This window comes from Macrotis lagotis, chromosome 8, assembly GCF_037893015.1.
Source record: "Macrotis lagotis isolate mMagLag1 chromosome 8, bilby.v1.9.chrom.fasta, whole genome shotgun sequence".
NCBI lineage: Eukaryota > Metazoa > Chordata > Mammalia > Peramelemorphia > Peramelidae > Macrotis > Macrotis lagotis.
The window spans coordinates 141498953-141520641 of record NC_133665.1 but is presented as its reverse complement, the minus strand read 5'-3'; the positions used below and the strand labels follow the sequence as shown (position 1 = coordinate 141520641).

Here is a 21689-nt window from a genome sequence, read left to right as displayed (position 1 = left end):
TCCATTATCTAGGCTGGCTGAATCGTCTGTGGATCTGAATCTTAAATTGATGTGCTGGCGGTTGGTGCCTACTTTGGAGTTGGACAAAGTTGTGTCCGTTAAATGTTTGTTACTTGGAGCTGGTACCCTGGGCTGCAATGTAGCCAGGACATTAATGGTAGGTGTGGAGTAGCCAATGGAAATTGCTGTTAGCCTGTGAGGTTCATTTGTGTTTTGGTTCATTTATGCTTCTACTGTCACTCTTCCAGATGAATCATTCAAATCATGTGATGTTACAGAAACTTTAAATTTATAAGTGCTGACCTGTATATATAGCTCAGTAGTGGCAAGTTTTAAAGTATATCTGCTTTTTTTCCCATGGACCAGCACATTCCTATCCTGCTTTTCCCCTTGGCCTAGTTAGGATATGTTTAAGGAATGCAATATTCCTTCAAAAACAAATAATCTAGAACCAAATATAATTTATTTTTGAATTATCCATACCACTATTCTCTTCCATAGGGAAATGCTTTTCTGATGCAAATGAAAAGCTGAAGTGACAGATGAACTTCATTGCAAATAGACTTTTAGCTTCATGAACTTTGAGCTATCCATTTTCCTCCAGATATCATTCTTTTTGTCAGAGCCTGTTTCAAGGTCCTCCTTGGTCCTGTAGTACCTTGTCCATTTTTGAGTGTCCTCATGCCTTTACTCTAATCCCAGAGGCTGTTAAGTCAAACCAAGAAGGAGTCTGGAGGCCAAGTATCAAGAAAGGCCCTGGAAATCCAACATCTACTATTTTGGATGACCTTGATGCGCCTGCTTGGTCTGGGTCACTAGATCTCAGGAAGAAGACAGATACACTTCAGAGGAACCAAGTACAGGCAGTGAAAATGGCCAGAAGGACCATTTCTGGAGGAAGAGCTTTCATAGATCTGAGTTGAAAGGTGCCTTAGAGAGATCCTTCATCCCAGGTCCTTCCTTCTACAGGTACAGAAAGAGGCTTAAAGTTGAGGGCTTCAGTAGCTCATCCAAGGTCTTAGGACCAGTAAGCTATTCCAGGAATCAAAACCCAACAGTATACATAAACCACCTGTTAGTTTGGCATGTGTTTTCATCAGCATAGAACATTCCTGGGGAGGAGACTTCCTTCACTGGCACACATCAGAACTCCCTCAGCAGCAGAAAACCTGTGAGAAGGCTCTGAGCCATGAAGAGACTTGACCAAATCATTTGATGGATGGGTGTGTGAACCAGCCAGCCAGTGGGCGGTCAGAGTGGGCACATCCCCTCATCTTTCTGCTGTCTGTGCTGGCCCCATGGCCACTCTGCCACCATCTCAGTATAAGGAAGATGTGGACTCTTTGATTGGAGAGAAGCTTGGGAGATTTGGGCTTTGATTCTAGCACTACTATTAACTAATTGTAGGCAAGTTATTTAACTTCTCTGGGTCTCTTCCCTTTTTTAAAGTGATAGAATTGAAATGAACCATGTGACCTCAAGGGTTCTTTGGTGCTGTGAAGCCTGAGAAGACCATGTGATGGGAGGGTATGAGCTCATGAATGATATGGACAGCTCATACTCTTCCATGGATTTATTCACCAAATTTGAGGTCAGCTGAGGTAGTTTTAGGGGGGGGGAATTGAAAAATAATATTTCATACAGTGAATGGTAAGCATGGAAATGATGACCCTAGCCACTGAAGTTCCACACAGTTATGTTCAAGATAGATTGTTGAGGAATGGTCCTCCAGTGGATAACTAAGGGAAGTTAGGGGCATTGGGGGAACATTTCTAACCTTACTGTCAGAGACATCTGTCAGAGGTCTGAGATCATCTGTCAGACCAAGCATAGTGTGTCTGATATTCAAGTACTAGAGACTTAATGATGCTATTATTTTCAGAAACAAACAAACCAAAAGACATTGCCTATCAGTTTTTGAACCTTATTTTGTTTGTTTGGTTTTTTTAGGTTTTTTTCAAGGCAATGGGGTTAAGTGGCTTGCCCAAGGCCACACAGCTAGGTAATTATTAAGTGACTGAGACCAGATTTGAACCCAGGTACTCCTGACTCCAGGGCCGGTGCTCTATTCACTGCGCCACCTAGCCGCCCCCTGAACCTTCCTTATTTTGAAGGCCCCAGATGACTATGGCTATAAACCTAGTCTTTTTAGTGAATCTAGAGCAACTCTTAACAGTCTCATTCAAAACAAACTCTTCTCTCTTATTTCTTGTAGGGTTGGGGAGTCAGGCACATCACCTTTGTGGACAATGCAAAGATCTCTTATTCGAATCCCGTGAGACAACCCTTATATGAATTTGAAGACTGCTTGGGAGGAGGGAAACCAAAGGCCCTCGCTGCAGCAGAGAGGCTCCAGAAAATATTCCCAGGAGTGGTGAGTCAAGAATTTTCTGGAAAGGGCGATCTTCTTCCTGCTTCCCAAATTTGTGCTTGAATTTGTGCTAACTTCAGTTCTTTACTAAGGTGTTATTTTGGGATAGAATTATTCCCTTAAAATCCCCAGCTAACAAAGCACTCATGAACGATAAGACAGCTCATACTCTTCCATGAATTGCTCATTTAAGTGTTGATTGCAGGTTTCTAGAGGTCTCCAGTGACGGTCTGTCTGCAGAGTCAAACGGCATCCTAAGGGCCCCTGCGTATCCCTAAGGCCTTTCCTAGGAAGCCAGGGTCAGCCAAGCAAGAGAACTAGTATCCCCTTTCTCCTTTTTGTTCCTTCTGCCCCTGATCTCTCTTTTCAGCAGGACAGTAGGGTGGAGGTGGCATCAGGCTGGAGGAGTCTGGGGTAGATGCATGCTCTGCTTCTTGCTCCTGAGCAGATGCCTTGTTCACCCTCTCTGGCCTTCAGTTTCCCTATCTTTAATAACAGAAGTAGCTGACATGCACCCACACGCAACCACATACATCATTCTTTAAGATTTGCAGAGTGCATTACGCATTTTATCTCTTGCATCTTCACAGCTTTCTGGTGAAGGTACTTTTATTTTCCCTTTTTTATAAATGAGGAAATGGACTTGCTCAAGGTCACACAGCTAGTAAGCATCTGAGATAAGATCTGAACCCAGGTCTTGTTGACTCTAATTCTATAGCTCTGTCCACTATGCAACACTGCCTTTCCTGGACTAGATGAACTGGAAGATACCTTCCAATTCCAAATTCTTTGAGCCAAAAGTCTTTAGTTTATATGCACTTTTCTTGGGAAATGCTGCTCTTGTTTCTGTTCATTTTGAAGAGAATTAATTTAATTTAATGCATATTTGTGAGCAACTACCTTGTGCCCAACCCTAAGTTAGACTCTGATGAGAATATAGAAGGCCAAGATAACCCTTACCCTCATGGAACTTAAAGACACTGAATTCTACGGTTCAGGGTGGACCAAGAAGGGGGAGGTTAAGGTTCTAGACTGGATTCTATCAATGTCCTGCTGTGTGATTTTGAACAGGCTCCTATCTCCACCTCAGTTTCTTCAGCTGTAAAATGAGGACCTTGGGCTGGATTATCCCTGTTAACCCTAATGCTTTGTGGTTTGTTTAAAAATAGCATTTTATTCATTTTACAATTACATGTAAAAATAGTTTTTAACTTTAATTTTTGTAAGATTTTGAGTTCCACATTTTTCTCTTCCTCCCCAAGACAAGTACTCTGATAGAGTTATGCATGTACAGTCATGTTAAACTTTTCCACATTAATCATGTTATAAAAGAAGAATCAGAACAAAAAGAGAAAACCACAAGAAAGAAAAAGTAAAAATAATAAGCTTTAGTCTGTATTCAGTCTCTGTAGTTCTTTTTCTGAATTGGATGACATTTTCCATCACAAATCTTTTGGAATTGACTTTGATTATTGTATTGCTGAGAAGAGCTAAGTCTATTATCTTTCATCATCACATGATGTTGCGATAACAGTGTTCTCCTGGTTTTGTTCACTTCACTCAACATCAGTTCATGTAAGTCTTTCCAGGATTTTCTGAAATCCACCTGCCTATGATTTCTTATGGGACAATAGTATTCTATTGCATCCATTTAGTTCAGCCATACTCCAACTGATGCAATGCCCTATGGTTCTTTCCTGGAATTCCCTCCAACTTCTGCTGCCCTGTACCAAATCCATTTTGTGAATTTAAAGAATAAAGAGAATTCACCCTCTCAAGGAGCTTATTTCACTCCAATTTATTGAGCTCATAACAAAGGATGCAAGAAGATCTGCCTATCTGTGACCTCACCTCCAGGGCCTCCTTCCTCCCTATCCAGAACATGTGTATGTGGGGTCCATCTCAGAGTTAGGCAGCTCTGCCAAGACAATGGATGGTCCCAAACACTGGCGCTTGGGTTGTCATAATCGGGTGGAAGAGAGGACACCAATGTCCTTTATACATGTTCTTTCTTGGGTGAGGCAACTTCAGTAACTTTGGAATATGGTGGTTAGACATAAGCAAGATTAAAAAAACACACAAGGTTTGTTATTTTTCCTTCAGTTTAGTGGATTTGTCCCTCTGGCTGTTTCTGTCTCCATGTGCCTCTTCCTCCTTTTGGAAGAAAGAGCCTAGTCTAAAGTACTTTAACTTCTGACCTCCAACCTTCATAAATCCTTCCTAGCCTTCAAGGCTCAACTCATCTACTTCCTTTGCCATGTTGACCACTTATCGGAAATGACCTTTCCCTCACTTCAGAATCCCTGTCAGGAATTCTGTCAGAAATGACCTTTCTCTCACTTCTGAATTCATGTAGAATTTATTATCTGTGACATTTTGCATCACTTACTTTTGGTCTTGTACCATTATCTTTGACCCTATGAGATAGAAATAGTCTCATGCATCATTTAGGAAGTGGCTTTGATCTGGCATTTTAATCAGGTTCCAAAACCATTTCTAGACCTGTTTTTCTTAATGACTGAATATTTGAACTGTATAATAAAGACAAGGTAGTACAGGAGGAATGATGAAGTGCTGAAGACAACCTTCATATATGTCACTGTTTTGCCAAGACGCTGGCAAAATCCCAAACCTAGATAGGGAATGGATCTTTTCTCCATAAAAAAATTCAACAAGGAGAGTATGTATCCTTAGGAACTTTCTTGTCCCTCTTCCTGACCTAGTGAAAATTAGGGGAACAAAGCAGCCACACAGAAGCATTTTTATCCCTTATATGCATATTAGCTGCTACAAGTCTACTTTTATTTGCTTTTGATGGAAGGTGTTTTTGGGTGTTCCCTTAGAATGCTGCAGGATTTAACATGAGTATCCCCATGCCTGGTCACCCTGTGAACTTTTCCAATGTCACCATGGAACAAGCTCAGAAAGATGTGGAACAGCTTGAGAGACTCATTGAGGACCATGATGTGATTTTCCTATTGATGGACACCAGGGAAAGCCGATGGCTTCCTGCTGTTATTGCAGCCAGCAAGAGGAAGGTATAGTATGTGTGGAGTGATGACAGAGTGCCCTTCTCTTTACCCCCGGCCCCCCACTCCATTTGTTATCCTGGCCTCTTTTCTTTAAAAAAAAAAAAAAAGAAAAAGGTTAAAAATATTCTACTTGTTTAATTTGTATACTTGCAAACAGATTGTCTTCCAGAAGATCGTAAATCAGTTGTTTAAAATTCAGAACACATTTTCTCATAAAAACTATGTTATAAATGGTAATTGAGTTCCCAGAATAACTTACAAAGTCTATTTAACCATAATCTAGCTGAATTCTTAGTCATGTAGAAACAGCTACCACTTATAACAGTTTCCATGTGAAAACTCATTTTATTTTCCAACTAGAACACAAGAAAAACATCTCCCCACTTCCCCCTAGTTTCTTTGCAGCAGTGTTATCCATAAGATTCCAAGGGCATCTTAGAAGGAGCAGAATCAAAGACCTATCAGTAGCCTGGGGGAAGGGAGAAGAGTCCTAGTTAGAGTTCATAAAAGGATAGACTTTATTTGTGTCATTTAACTCCCACCATATCACTTTTTTTTGTATCTTGTTTTAGATGATAAGATTTCACAAAACAGGGTCCATTTCCATCTCTGCATTGCCCATCTGGCATATAGGTTCTTGATAAAAAAGTTTGAGGAGAAGAAAGTGGTGACTGAATAGTGGATTACTGTGCAGAACTTGCAGAGCTGATATAGTTTAGTTTAATTCACTCATTAAATCTTGTGCAGTATTTCATTTTTGGAAGAATTCAAGAAGAATTTTGAAATTCTGCAGCTTTTAAAAATAAGTAATGACATTTCCTCTATCCCTGAAATTAGTTGAGTTGTAAATGTAGAAATAGTATTACAAGGACAACAGAATAAGGAGGCAGATGAATGTGCAGCAGTTGGGAAGACAGAGCTCTTTTAAAGATTTTGGCCTCTTATGATCCACTCCATCTTATCTCTCTGCTCACTTCACTTCCTTTGGCCCCAGGTAGGACCACCATATCCTAGAAAAGCACATTCTGAGCTTTTCTTGGTTTCTTCCATAGACTTGGAGTCAATAGTCTGGATACCACATTATTTCATTCCTTTTGTCATGGTGGCTGCTGTTCTGGAGCCAGTGTCTCCAGTTCTGTGTCTTGGGATTCCATCAAAGGTCTCTTGTGCTTAGCTCTTTATTATGACTGTCACAGGACTAGTGTAAGGGAGACATTCTTAATGACCAAGATTTTGTCACTTGTTTCAGTAATAGTAAAATCAAGATGCTAATTTTATGTTAAAATCTAATCATCCAAATGGAAATTAGCCTACATCATTGCTTCTGCTTCAGAAAATTTTCTCACGTGCAAATTGACGCCTGTGGAGGGGGTGGTAAAATAAGTTCTTCCATCATTGCTTTGTGGGCAGGAATACAGATTCACTATTATTGCTCCAAGGCTAATATATTGCAGGTCAAAAAAGATTTGAAAGATGATAGTGGAGTATTTGTTTTAACTAGGTTATGGGCTTTCCCTGTCAGTAACTTTCTTCTCATGCTGCCATGTAAAATGGGTAAGCTTAGCCTCTTCTAGGAAGAACTGTTCTCTTCAAAACAAACAGCCATCTGGGCCAACCCTAATACCCCTCAGCCCACAAATTGTTCAGTCACCTTGACATCCTCCTTATCTTAATCCTTTGAAAAACCTGCTCTTCTAGTTAATGTAGTGATCCAACAAGGATCAGGGTTGGCCCAGGAGCTCAGGGTTTCTTTCAATGTGTCCCTCCTGCCTCTGTGATCAGTCAGACTCTTCAGTCTGGTCTTCAGGATCCACCAGGATTTGACCCCAGCTTTCTCTTCAGCCTTCTTTCTGACTCCCATTTCTCTTTATTCTCTCCAGCATAATCCCCTCTCACTCTAGCCAGGCCCCCCCTCAGTTTCCCTCTGAACAGGCTTGCTTATTTCTGGCTCCTTCCTCCTTCTCACACTGTTGCCCATTCCAGAAATGTCCTCCACTTTGCTCCTTATCCCTCCAACCCTTAACTAGCCTTTAGGGCCTCTCACCTTTATGATGCTAACCCCTTCCAGACAGCCTAGCAGAGTTGGCTCTGCCTCCTCTGAATGAAGGTCAGTAGCTCTTGTCTGGGTGGTACCCCTTATCTGACACATGCTCTTGGGGTGTTTGACACCTTTGTCTAGATATACATACATACGTGTGTGTGCGTGTGTGTGTGTGTGTGTGTGTGTGTGTGTGTGTGTGTGACTGTATTGCAGACATCTTGAGGGCAGGGACTCATTTGGATTTAATCTTTTTACTATTGTCCAGAGCACTTTTCACACATGTGCTCAGTGGAAACGGATTCATTGATTGGCTGATTCCTCCATTTTACAACGCACTTATTTTTCCAGTTGAGTCTTGGCTTGTCCTCACTCATCCCCCTGACTATGGATTCAGATTCTTCATTTCTATACACGTTAGAGCCTTTTTCCTATCTGCACCATTTATTTTTGCTACTTACTATAAAAAACAAAACATTTTGTGACTTTGAGCTAAGTAAATGAGTTGTTCTTGCTCCTGCCCCAAGCCTATCTGTGTTCCTTTTTCATTGCTAAGGGGCTTTCAGAGAATTGGAAAACTTCAAAGGTAGGAGAGTAGATGGCTGAAGGAGCACAATGGATTCTCATGATACTGTATAAAACAGTGGTTCAACACTTCTCTTAGCATTGCTGTACTTGACATTATACAAGGTGATCCAGATGTAGGCCTTGCCCTCTAACACAACCCTTCTGTAGAAATACAAAGAAAACACTTACTGGCAGCTCCAAATGGAAGGCAAGTGAGGGAATATTTATTCTTTGCAGTATGAGGAGGCAAACAAAAGAACTGTGTAATGAGAGGACTTTACTAGGAAGTCACCACTTAGTTTATGGTGTAGGACTCCCTGTGATGTTTTTGAGATCCAGGAGGCTAGACTTGGTCATCAGGAAGTCTTCTTTCTAACTCAAAGAATATTTGAATATATTGAGACTAAATGGACTATTGAAATTATAAGTGAAAAAGGCTTCCTTGTATTATGTAAACAAGAGAATTCCTTTGTAGGCCTCGATTGTTGCTTCATGCACATATCTATAAAATAAGACAAAATTGATTAATTATGACAGATCATATGGCATTTTAAAACTCTAAATATTCAGATATGATTTCCTTTTTTAAGTCTCTCTAGATTTTCTCTGTATTTGCATCAGCTTAAATGCATTCATTCATTCAGCATGTAATTTTAATTATCTTCTATCCATCAATCACATATCATCTCTTGATCCTCACAACAACTCTAGAAGTAGGTGTTTTGCAGATAATGAAACTGAAGCAGCTTACTCTTGCCTTAATCCAGGTGAGTGTGCACATCCTGCTTCTGGTTTTGTGACCCTGGCAATGTTCCTTAAGCTCTCGGGGCTCTGCCTTGAGGAGAGGTTTCTGATCTTCCCTGGTCGAGGGGCTTCCTCACCTGTGTAGACAAATGAAATCACAAGTCTTTTTCCAATGCCTCCCAATCAACCTAAAAACATTTATTAAGGGATTATCTTTTGCTAGACACTGGGTTGGATTAGGGATTGAAAAGAAAAATAGAAAACAAACCTTGTTCTTCCAAGGCCTACATTCCAGTGAGGGAGACAGCATGTGCGTCGATGAGTGATGCAAGATCCACAGGGCAGAGGTAGAAGATATCATTAGAAGGGAAAAAGCCTCCTGGGGAAGGTGGTTGCTTGACTGAGTTGGAGGGAAGAGAGGCACTCTCAGGTGAAGATGAGAGCAAATGGGAGAAAGCCAGTGTCAGAGGAGAAGCCGAGACCCTGGTTTGTGAGGAACAGTGAGAAGGGGCTGGGTGGTCAGGAACTTTAAAAACCAAACAAAGTATTTTATAGTTGGTGCTGAAGGCAATTAGGAACCCCTGGAGCTTATTGAGGAAAGGGCTAGTTTGAGGAGATTCACATATATGGCTGGGTGGAGGAGGGGTTGGACTAGGAAGAGCCAGGAGGCAGGCAGACCCATCAGAAGGCAATGGCAGTAGTTCAGATAATGATGCTGAGGACCTGAGCTGCACAGGAGAAGTATATGTATTCCAGAGATGGATTAATTGGAGCTCCCTCACCTTTGCTGAGAGCACTGAACTAGGCTAAGTACTTGATTCTGTGAGCCTCTAAAATCAAATATGGTATTTTGGTTTTTTTTCCCCTCTTTAGTTGGTCATCAATGCTGCCTTGGGATTTGACACATTTGTGGTCATGAGACATGGACTGAAGAAGCCCAAACAACATGAAGCTGGGGACCCCCATTCCAGCCAGGTCACTACATCTGCTGACCTAGGATCATCCCTTTTTTCCAATATCCCTGGCTATAAACTTGGCTGCTACTTCTGCAATGATGTTGTGGCCCCAGGGGATGTAAGTAGAGACCTTTTCCTCTGTGACCCATTTCATGTGACCAGCTCTCTGGGGTAGGGGAATGCAATGTTCTCATCTATAATAGCATTTGTTGTAGTGTTATTTAGTTGCTCATTCAAGTCTCCAGGGAGGTTAAGTGACATATCCTGGCTCACACAGCTAGGAATGTCTGAAGTTAGATTTGAACTCAGCTCTTCCTGGCTTCAGGCCTAACAATCCACCTTTTACAAAAAATTATTTCTGGGTGGTATTATCCCACTATATGTTTGCAGAGGCAGCATAGACACATACAAGTAGACTATATTAACCAGTTTCACACACACATATAAGCCATCTTAATGAAACATGACCCAGAAGCTTTAGGAGCATTATCTTTTGCATGTGGTATAATGATAGAGCATTTATCTGAGGGATGGAAGCCCTGCATTCTAAATCCCAACTCTCCTGTTGACTAGCAGCTGCATGACCCTGGGCAAATATCTTTATCTGCTATGGTTTCCTCACTTACAAAATGAGGATGATAACACCTGACCCAGTGGAGTGCTAGGAGTTTGCAAGTGAAGGTCCTTCAAAAATCTCTGTATATTCTGCCTTATAAATAAATGTCAGTGATATTTGAGGAGGTCTCCTTATTTTGGTTGTCTCAGTCTTTTGGTGGTATGTAGCATGTAACAAACTTGGATATTTGTTGATAGTCAACCAGAGATCGGACCTTAGACCAGCAGTGCACCGTTAGCCGGCCAGGGTTGGCCATGATCGCGGGATCTCTGGCAGTGGAGTTGATGGTTTCTGTCCTACAGCATCCAGAAGGGTAAGTGAGCATTTTTAGTTTATGAAGGTTTTGTGGAGGATTCAATCAATAGTTTCTCCTTAGCCTAGAGGAAGAGGCTTGAAAGACTTGAAAGAGTCAAGAAAGCTTGACTTTTCTAAAGGTTTTCTCAGTCCTTACATTCTATTCCAGAAAAATTTGACTCAACTCCTGTCCTGAGAGAAGAGCTTACTTAGGAAAGCCTGGGGCTGATAATAACATTATGTAAATACTATTCATATTAAGCACCTCCAGTGTTCATATCAAGCTCAAATCAAACCTGAGGGTTAAAGAAGGAATAGCTGGGCTGTTTGTGATTCATATTTGCTTACGGCCTGTACCAGTAAGCTGCCTGCCAAAGATATAGAGGCTATATTCCCAAACTTTCCAAATACTGTAACACTATTTTAATATCAGAATATTTTGGAGACCTCCAGTGGTAGAAATGGTACTATTTGTGTCTGTTGATTGAGAAAATACATGATGGCAAAGAGCTAGTTTGTATTCAGTAATAATTTATTTTTTTTTAAATGAACTTGTATTATAGTAATATTGACTTTGGAAAAATGATAATAGATGATACATATATAGATTTGTCTGCAGACACACACACACATATATGAAAGACATTAATAGATTCCTCAAGGTATATTTGATCTTTAATGGATTTTCTTAGTGTAACTCTGTGTTCCCTGCCCTGGTGAACACCATCCCTTTCCCTCCCCCTCTGACCCCCAATCCTGGACTTCTTTAGCCTCTGCTTGGGAATCTTTGTTGTGTATTTAATTGTCCAAGACAGTATCAAGTCTAAGTGGGATTTGGTTAGGCCATCTGTGATTTGTCAGAGAAAATCTGCCTGAATGCAGAGAAAAACCTCATTTTAAGACTTAGAAACAGTAAAATAAAAACAGGAAGATTACTTCATTTAAAAAAGCAATAAGATAATATTATTAATGTCATTTCTTTTAACTCTCCTTAAAAACTTTCTTGACACATGGGCAAGATCAGTTAGGCAAGCCAAATTGCATTTGAGTCAACACTTATACTTGGGACATAGATTATAGTTAATGCAAACCGGGAAAAACCAATCTCCAAAGGCTTTCCTCCAATTCTTCTGAAACCTGCAATGAAAATCAACAAGTGTCCTATGTTTGAGGTGTGGTTCAGAGTTTTTTCAGACAGCTAAAAATAATGGATTATGTATAATTCTCATTAAACACTGACATGCAGAATTCAGAAGGAGTACAAAAGTTATTGGTTGGGCAGGGGTTCAGGTCAGGGAGCAGCTTTTCTGTCTCAGCCTTTTTTCCAAAATCACTTATTCCTTGGCTTAAGCTAAATTTGTGACAACTTCTTGATTGAGAGTGTTTTGATTTGAGAGAACACTGTTAGCTGATCCCCGTATTCATTAATCTGAGCATCTCCAGATGATGTTTTCTATCTTGGTCATGGGTGACATGGAGGTCCTTTGATACATTTCTTTCCTGGCATAGGCCATATGCCATTATTATTCAGGAAGGAGTGATTTAGAGGTTCTGCCTGCTTGGTGTTCACAAATCTATTTCTTTTTTCCTTGGGGAATGTTTATATTATCAGTGTATGAAATGAAGAATTAAAAGTCCTCTCGGCAGTAGACTTTTCTTTGGGGTCCCCTTGAGAAGAATGTTGTGTTTTAAAAAGATTATGCTTAAGACAAGGTCATTTGACTTGGGAGAAATTAATTCTTTTCTGTTGCATAAAAAGGACATCATGGTCACCCTTCCAAAGTCACATGGCTCGCCTCCTGGATCATCCTCACATCTGTTAAGTATAAACAGTTACTGATGAGTGGCTCTGATTCTTTCCTTTCTCAGGGGCTATGCTGTTGCTAGTAGCAGTGATGACCGCATGAACGAGCCTCCCACTTCACTTGGGCTCGTGCCTCATCAGGTTAGTGATTTGGAAATGAAATAAAAAAACTTTGGACCCGAGCCCAGTAATGCAAGGAAAAGGCAATTTGGATCATTTCCAGCTATTCACTTGGGCCTAGCCCAAACCCTATGACCACTATTGTCCCTTGAGTGTGGGAGTGGGGAACTGCTCTGGACCTCTAGGGGCAGGGGATCTGACCTGCTTGGATGTTACTCTGGAGGAAGAATTCAAGGGAATTATCAAAGAAAATCACTTAGATGACTTGAAATGTTTATCATATTGACTCACTTATCAAGTATAAAACGATTCTGAGCAGAACCTAACCTTGCAGGAAAGTATAAACACCGAGAAGTCTAGAGTGTGTCTGAAAAGCCTTGTAAGCAGAGCCATTTCCAGGGCAAGACAGAGAACCAGGAAAATTCAGTTGGAAGTTGTATCATCTTTTTCTCTTGCCCTCTTTTTTTAAGTTGTTTTTTTTTTTTTTGCAAGGCAAATGGGGTTAAGTGGCTTGCCCAAGGCCACACAGCTAGGTAATTATTAAGTGTCTGAGATCGGATTTGATCCCAGGTACTCCTGACTCCAGGGCCAGTGCTTTATCCACTGTGCCACCTAGCTGCCCCTCTCTTTGCCCTTTTTGCTTTGATTTCAAAGATGTTTAAAGAACACATTTTTTCTTGATTTTTGTGAATCATTTTTCTTTCATGTATAGCTTAATTTACAATATGGTCAAAATAATTGCTTTCATAAAAGGATGACTTTGTCCATCAGCTGTTTGGAGAAATCATCAAGAAAAAAGTCATTTAATTTTATTGTTGGAAGAGATCTTTTTTTAAAAAAAGACTAACTCCCAATTTTAATCTTTAAAATTTTATTGATATTTTGTTTTTTTACATCTCAATTCTTTTCCTAGATGAACTTTCCCCACCTCTCCCAAACCTGACTTTGTTGTAAAGGAAAAGAATCAAGCAAAACTGAGCAGTATATTTGTGGTTGTCTATGTCTGCCACATCAAAATTCATAATCATCTGACATTTGGATTCAACATTTTTAAAAATAAAATTTTATTGATTTTTTTTGTTTTGGTTTTTGCAAGGCATTAGGATTAAGTAACTTGCCCAAAGTCACAGTTAAGTAATTAAGTATCTGAGATCAGATTAGAATTTATGTCCTCCTGACTCCAGGATTGGTGCTCTTTCCACTGCGCCACCTAGCCACCCCTCCCCTGATATATTTTTAATACAAATCTTTTCTAATGTTATCACTTTCTGTCCAAGAGATTAAAAAATAAAAAAAGGGAAAATACAAGTTTAGCAAAACTAATCAATAGAGTGGGAAAAAATTGTCATTATAAGTAATAATACATACCCATACCCCTAGCTCTGCAGAGAAGTCAGGGAAGGTACCTTCTTTTATCTCTTCATTGAGACTAAACTTGATCATCATCATTTTACAGAATTCGGTTTTGATTTGGATTGGACTGTTTTTGGACTGTTCTTTCCATTTACATTATTGTATATATATTGTTTTCCTGCTTTTACTTCCTAAGGGTTCAATATTAGTCATTGCATTTATTCTGTTTTTCTTTGTTTCTTTGGGGTTTTTTGGTGAGGCAATTGGAGTTGAGTGACTTGCCCAGGGTTACACAGCTAGTAGGTATCAAGCTCACATTTGAACTCCAGTCCTCCTGCTTTAGCCACTGTGAAACCTTGCTGCCACCCATTGCATTTCTTCTGAATTCATTTGTGAGTAGTTGCTATAATAAGCAATACCATTTGACCTGTTCCACCTCAGAGCATGTACCCTATGCTCTTTTTATTTTTTATTTTCTTTATTTAGCCATTGTGCATATTGTTCTAGCTTTGATTACATTGTTCTTTAACAGTTCATACCTATCTTACCATGTTTCTGAAAATTCTTTTCATTTTCAGTTTGTATCAGAGCTCTAGCATCTTGTTGCATTCATCTATCACAGTTTAAGTCTTTTCCCATTTCATGAGTACTCATCTTGTTGATAACTTTTTGCTGTCACAAAAAAATACTACTGTGAATGTTTGATATGTGTGGGAGTTTTCTTTTGTCTCTGGCTTCCTTGGGATACATATCCTATAGGGCAATTGCTAGGTTAAAGTTTAGGAATTTTTCTCAACTGATTCTAAATCTTTTCCCAGAAAGGTTGGATTCAGTTCATGGTTCCATCAATGACAACATTTAATATACTTGACTTTCTGCAACCTCTCTAGCATTGACTATTTCTTTATTTTATTATGTTTACCAGATTGAAAGGATGAGGTAGGATGAGTGGAAATTTCAGATATTTTTCAATTTTGTAGCCCTCCTTTTTCAGAGACCATAAGATTAAAGAGAGGAAGTGACTTACCCAGGGTTATTCATGGAGTTAGTGGCAGAGCCTGGACCAGAAGTCAGGTCAGCCGACTCCCAGACAAGTCTTGTTTTATGTATGCCACACTGCCTGTGTGACCGTAATATATTAATCCTATCAAATTTCTTCTGTCTGTATTTCAAGAAGGACAAAATAGATAGTGTAATGCACATTTATAGGTGAGCAGATAAGGCACTGACCTCTACTCCCAGATCTTATTTCAAACCACCTTGCCCATTTTGATATTCATTAATTCCCCTCACTGGTGACCTTGAGAGATGTGCCCTCCTTTTCACTTTGCTGGTTCTGACTGCAAATGGCCTTAATTAAATTTTCAATCACAGCCCAATTCTAGTTTCCTTCTTTCTGTCTTTTATGTCAAATTACTATAATTGCAGTTTTCTCACTGCCTAGGCCAGAAGGCAGAAAATCTCGTTATAGCAGATGTCATATCAAAATTCAAAACTCTTGATTTTTGAAGTATTCTGTCAACTCATCATGCTCAGTGTTTGTCCTATTGAATCTCCTAGCAATTTGACATTCTTGTACTTCCCACTAGTCCTTGCTTCTCCGTTTTTTGTGTTAGAAGGATTATTTTGGTTGTTGGTCATCACTTCATTTGGCCTTTTCAGAGACTGAAGACAAGCAGCCATATATGGATAGGGCTGTAGCACTTGTGTAATTGCTTGCTTATGTTATTGAAAGATTTAAGCTTTTATTTTTAGCCAGGCTCTAAAAGGAAAGTCTATAAAGAACCTTATAAATTAATCAGGTTTTTGTGTCTTGGAATTTTTTTTAAGTAGAGTTCATCAGTTTATGCAATAGTTGTGATTAGAAGAACATCATTTCCACAATAACACTGAGCTGTGTTGCAATATTTTGATCCAAGCTCTACATTTTATTTCTATTTTCTTGGAGTCTTTGGGACAAATGATTTCCTGTTGGAGGGGTACTTGTTATCTTTTCATGTGCTTTATGTACAATATGACCATGGTGACAGTGTAAACAGCTTTAGTTCTTGGGCTTCATTTGTCTTTTTCTTTAAAAAAAACTTTTGATTGTGTTCTGCAGGATGGGATGTTTTATCAATATGATCTTCTTGAATTGAATGTCACAAGGGCCCTGATGGCTCATTGTGTAATTTGGTCAAAGTTTCTTAGTTTCTCTAGGCAATGCTTCTTCCATGTGATTACCAATACTTTACATTTATGTAGTGCTTTATGATTACTTCAATATCTTCAAAGATCTCTTTCATCCTCACAATATCCCTTTGGAGGTAGTTAGAGCAAGGATTGTTATGCCCATTTTATAGACAAAGAAATTGAGGTTCATTCATGGAAGTGAAGCTACTTGTTCAGGATCATCCAGCTACAAAGCAAGACACCCAGGACGTGAGATTCTAGTTCCTTATTTTTCCTGCAGTAGTGTGCTGCCTCTGGGACTTAGAACAAACAGAAATTGGCTCATCTGTGGTTAGTCAAATGTGATTTAGGTACCAAATAGAATGACATAAATTTTTAAAAACCCACTTTTTTTGAGTAATAAAGCAATGAAGTCAAAACAAGGTGTTTAATGTTTGCTTCATTTAATGGATGGGTTAGAGTCTTCATTTAGGCACAGGAGAAATTACTTTTTTATGTAATCCTTTCTTCAGGACAACTGAACATTGTAGCAGTGAAACACTGTATGCTGATCCCTATAAACTGAAAGTTCTTATTTCCAAAATGTTGTCTTATTCTGGCTCCTGGGGCATGACTGGATTCTAGGAGACCAGAACATGCCTTTTATTACTTTGGTGAGAAATTGTATCTCACAGCCATGAAATATTAGAATGCCTGATGATGAATTGCTCTGGGTGCCCATGCACAGGAAGTTAAGGTGCAGATATCTGCCCTTGTTCCTTTGTCAGCTATTGGAAGATCTTCAGTGTGACTTGAAGGAGAGGCCACTGAATCTGGAGTCTCTCCCAGTTATCTCTGAGAGGAGTCTGAAAGACCTGAACAAGCATAATAGAATGAAGTGGAGTGGAAAGAAAGGAATAGCTTCTAGAGTTGTTGCCAAAGAAAGAGTGATAATATTCAGCAATAAATTAGATGTGGGGATAGAAAGAAAAGGAAGAATCAAAGATTTTGATCCTTGGTCACTGGGGAGATGGTGCTATCAACAGACACTTGAGGAGAAAGAAAACGGTGCACATTAGGATAAAGCTTTGGTAGCTACAACCTTTAAGGAATAAGTAAGGCATGTTCCCAGCAAGAGAGAACTGAAAATGGAATCAACCTGAGCTTTGAATTTAACTCGATCTGTGTGAACTTGGACAGATCACTTACCTTCCTTGGCCTTCAGTTTCCTGATCCATAAAATGAGGGAGTTGGGCCAGATGACCTATTGGATCCCTTCCAGCTCTAGATCCATGATTCTGTGATACAAATTTACAACAAAAAAAAAATGTTCATTTCTCCATGGATAAATGTTTATAAAAGATATGAACAGACAATTCTTGAAGAAATGAAAATTGTTAAGCATTTGAAAAATTGGTCAAATTCTCATAATTAGAGAAATACACATTAAAGCAACTTTGAAATACCACCTGACATTCGTAAATTTAGTAGAGGTAGATAAAAAAACTAATTTTCAATTATGGTAGACTCTGAAGAAACAGGCATACTATTACACTGTTGGTGATGTAGTAAATTGATGCAATCTTTCTGGAGGGCTCTGGCAATATGCAATGAATTACAAAACTTAGTCCCTTTGACCCAGTGGTCCCATAACCAGAACTATCTCCTCAACCTAGTAATAATATCTTCTAATATTATTAAGAAGGGAAAAAGATCTATGTATTCAACAGTATTCATAGTGGATTTGTTTTATAAATGGCCTATCTTTTTACCAGTTGGGAAATGGTTGGCTGAAATATATATTATTGGGATATTGCAATGAAATATTATTAAAAATTAGAGAAGTGATTGCTAAAGTCCATCCCATTTCTAAATCCTGTGAATCTGTTGCACATGAAAAATAATGACTGAAATTTGAAAAGTGTCATATGAAGTGATGCAGAAAGAAGAGAGCAGAATCAGAAAAAAACATCATGAATACTGGATTTTTTCAATATAAAACTATATTAAAATGAAAAACTATGCCAAAGAAAACTACATAAAAAAAAGCAATAGAATCTTTTCAAAACCCAGAAATGACACTAGAAAACATCATAGAGTAAATGAGATATATTATTAAAGCTTATATTTTCTTTTTGGAGTAGTTTGCTTTTATTTATAAATGTTTTTTATTCCTCATTTTGTTCACTTCTGTTAGTATTATTAATTTTATGACAAAAATGATTTTTTAAGAGAGGTATAGTAGGATACTTAAGCCAGAGAGTTTGTCTGTTCAATGTGAATTAAAAATAGGTCCGGAGCTAGACAGAAAGTACTTTTTCTTACTCATTCACTAGGGGTATTGAGAGATGAAGCCACTATAAAAAAGTTACTAAGTTCTAGCTGTAACTAGTGATCTCAGACAAGGCATTTAAACTTTCTGCTCCTCAGTTTCTTAGGCAGTAAAATATGAGAATGAGATGAGCTCTGAGGTCCCATTCTGCTCTTCCATTCAGTGGATTTAGTTCAAAGGCTTAGGTCATTCTTGGAAAACTAGGCAGAGAAAGAACTGATGATCAGTCTAGATTCTGAAAACAAGAAAAAAGTGCCAGGACCTGGGGAATCTTTCAGCAGGACTAGGATGGATTTTTCATGGACTCTGAGAAAGTGACTTTTATTTGTCTTTGTATCTTCAATGCTTAGTAGAGGGCCTGGCACATGGTAGGCATTTAATGTCTTTGATTATAATTTAGAAGATTCTTCACAAGTGTTTAAAAAAATTTTAATTATACACTTAAAAACAACCTACAAAAATAAAAATGTAGAGTACTTTACTAAATAAAGCCTTTTAAATCTGAACTATTTACATTTTGATTAGAGAAAAGTATTTCCATTTTAGCAAGAAATTAACAATGCTAATTTATTCTATATCCTTTTTTCAATCCATTTGTATATCTCTATAGTGCTGCTGCTTTTCTTATATTTATATGTATGGTTATAATCTATTTGTATTTCTTACCCTTCCAACCTTGTTTTGTATCACCCTATTTCTTTGCATAGTTCTTGTTTTGTATTTCTTATAAAGCAATGGCTTTCTTTTAAATTAATAAAGTATAATTTTTTCTGACCATTCTCTAATCACTGAACATCGATTGTTTCCAATGTTTCAGTTTCACAGATAAATGTTTCTGCCCAGATACTCCTTCCCACCTCCCACCCTGCCCACCCTCTTTTAAATAACCTTTCTGTCTGAATAATGGCAGCAAACATTTCTATCATGCTTTAGACCTTGCAAAACACTTTACATTTATGAGCTCATTTGGACCTTGTAACAACTCTGTGAAGTAGGCACTATCATTATCTCCACTTTACAGATGAGGAAACCAAAGCTGAGGTTGACTCATAGTAGACAGCATTGGAATCACTGAATCAGAGAGCACAATCCATGCCATGTCCACCCATGCTCTCACTAGCTCTCTGATAGAGGGCCTGTTTCCCCAGGGCGAGGTGATCTTTAAGGCTCTTTCCAGCTAAAAGTCCAGGAGCCAGGAACTTTTGGTTATTCTTGTATTCACTTAGGAAAGAAGATGGTTACCTCCTGAAATATTCCAAGGCTCTTAGGGTCCTGGCAAAATTCATTAGAGGAACCCAGGAGAAGAAATTGGAGAGGCCACAAACCTGGATGAAGGGTTCTTATAGATTGGCCAGGCTACAAGAAGGACAGGGACACTTTTCTTCCTGAGTCCCCTTCTGTCACCCTTAGTGGCCAAAGGGATAAGAGGGAACAAGAAGGTGGGGCTTTCATCTATCCATCATAAGTTTCCCTGAAAGATTTTTGCCTGACTTTTCCAGTTAAAGAAACTGATATATTGCAAGAGTCTAAGAACTTAGTGCGATTTGCTGGTGAAACAGTCCTGACCAAAATGTCGGATCCCACTTATTCTCATAAGAAAAGAAAGTTGGAAAACTAAACTGAAATTCAGAATGTAGGTGAGCAGGGAGTTTGTTGGGGATAGAACTAATTGAAAGATTGCCAAAGAATAAATCAAGGGCTGACTCATAACTCATAATTCTCATAACTTTTCCTAGGATGATATGTGAGGCCCAAAGCCAACTGGACTCTGGTTTTTCTACCCCTTAGTGATTTAGTACTTCGAGGAAAGGTGGGACAGTGATGCTAACTGAAGCTGTTTTATGAAAGAGGGAGTCCTGTGGTTAGCAATTGTGCAATAGCAAACTTTTCCATTTTGGCCTTAAACTTCATCAAAACGTTTCTCTTCAGTCAAGATTTATCTTACATTAGGGGTTGGTTTGTAGTTATGTGAACTCTAGACCATAAAAACATTGCCAAACCTGCAAGAAGCTGGTGTAAACTTAAGTCACTAGATTATAGAGGTAGGTATGTAGGGTTTTGTGTGTGTGTGTGTGTGTGTGTGTGTGTGTGTGTGTGTGTGTGTGTAGTAGCTTGGTGGCTCAGTGAATAGAGCACTGACTTTGGAGTAAGGAGGACAAGATTCAAATCTGGCCTCAGACACTTGCCACTTACTGTGTGACCTTGGGCAGGCCACTTAACCCTGATTATCTCGCATCCAGGGCCATCTCCAGTTGTCCTGATTCTTATCTGGACACTGAAGGCAGATGACTTTGGAGGAGAAAGTGAGACTGATGACTTAGCACAGCTCTCCCTCACCCTCCCCATGCTTTTCATGGCATCACCTCCACTGATGTCATGGTCTTCTAGAATGAAGGACAAATATCACCATCATCATCACCCTCATCATCATGATGTTTATATGGTATATACCTGCTTAGGAAACTATTTTTCTTTGTCAGATTTTAGATTGCCAGAAGATCACACCATAGCAATCTAATTGATCTCAAACTGCTTATTTCTGTCATATGTATAAATACTGCCTAATAGGTTTAAAAGTAGAAGGATTTTTCTATCCTTGATTATATTTTCTCTTTTTTCATTTTTTGTTTTTATTTATTGGTTGATTTATAAAAAAGATAATGGAAATTTGCTTAGGCACTGGTATTTCTGTTCTTTAGCTGCCCTTTCCTTCCTCTCCCTTTTCTCTTTTTCTTTTGCTTTCTTTTCTGCTCTCTGTACCCTTCCCACAAGATAGGTAGAAATGAGTTTTCTGGAAACTGAGGCTCACCTGAAGTGAATTGCCCTTCTCCTATGTCCTGTGAGTTCTGACTCTGAAGCTCAAGACTGGGTATTCTGACTCCCAAGTCTAGCATTTGTTCAACTCTACAAAGTGTCAAACTCCCCACCTGAGCTGAAACCAAATTAAAATGTCATGGGGAAATGTTTAACAAATTAAATGAAAATTCAGTACAACATAGATAATGTTCATTTGTAGTTTTCTAAGTCAGTATGCTGCCCCAGGAATTAGTTTCTATTTGACTTTGATACCACTGCCCTAGACTATCCTGCTGGGACATAGAGCTATAGGTATCAAGGAGAAGAGGTACAAATCTTTGGGTTGTTGTGGCTTCCTTTGGTTCATCCTATCTTGCCTTTCCCTTCTAGTCTCCTTTGTTGGTTCTTTATCTAAATCAGTTCCTTTGATGAATTTTTTTTTTTATTTCCGTGGTCTGTGCAGAACAGTAGGACATCTTCCTATCCAACCCCAGTCTCTCCAGGGCTCCAGCTCC

The 21689-nt window shown here is 39.0% G+C and overlaps 1 protein-coding gene across 4 annotated transcripts in view; it reads left to right on the top strand.

Moving 5' to 3' along the window:
* ATG7 (autophagy related 7) overlaps nt 1-21689 on the top strand; it is a 241679-nt gene that overhangs the window by 48952 nt on the left and 171038 nt on the right. For all 4 annotated transcript variants that reach the window (XM_074198552.1, XM_074198553.1, XM_074198549.1 and 1 more), the window contains exons 11-16: nt 13-157; nt 2216-2374; nt 5215-5409; nt 9626-9826; nt 10522-10637; nt 12488-12563. In XM_074198552.1, coding sequence (XP_074054653.1) covers nt 13-157; nt 2216-2374; nt 5215-5409; nt 9626-9826; nt 10522-10637; nt 12488-12563 — 892 coding nt within the window. The remainder of the gene's footprint in view (nt 1-12; nt 158-2215; nt 2375-5214; nt 5410-9625; nt 9827-10521; nt 10638-12487; nt 12564-21689) is intronic.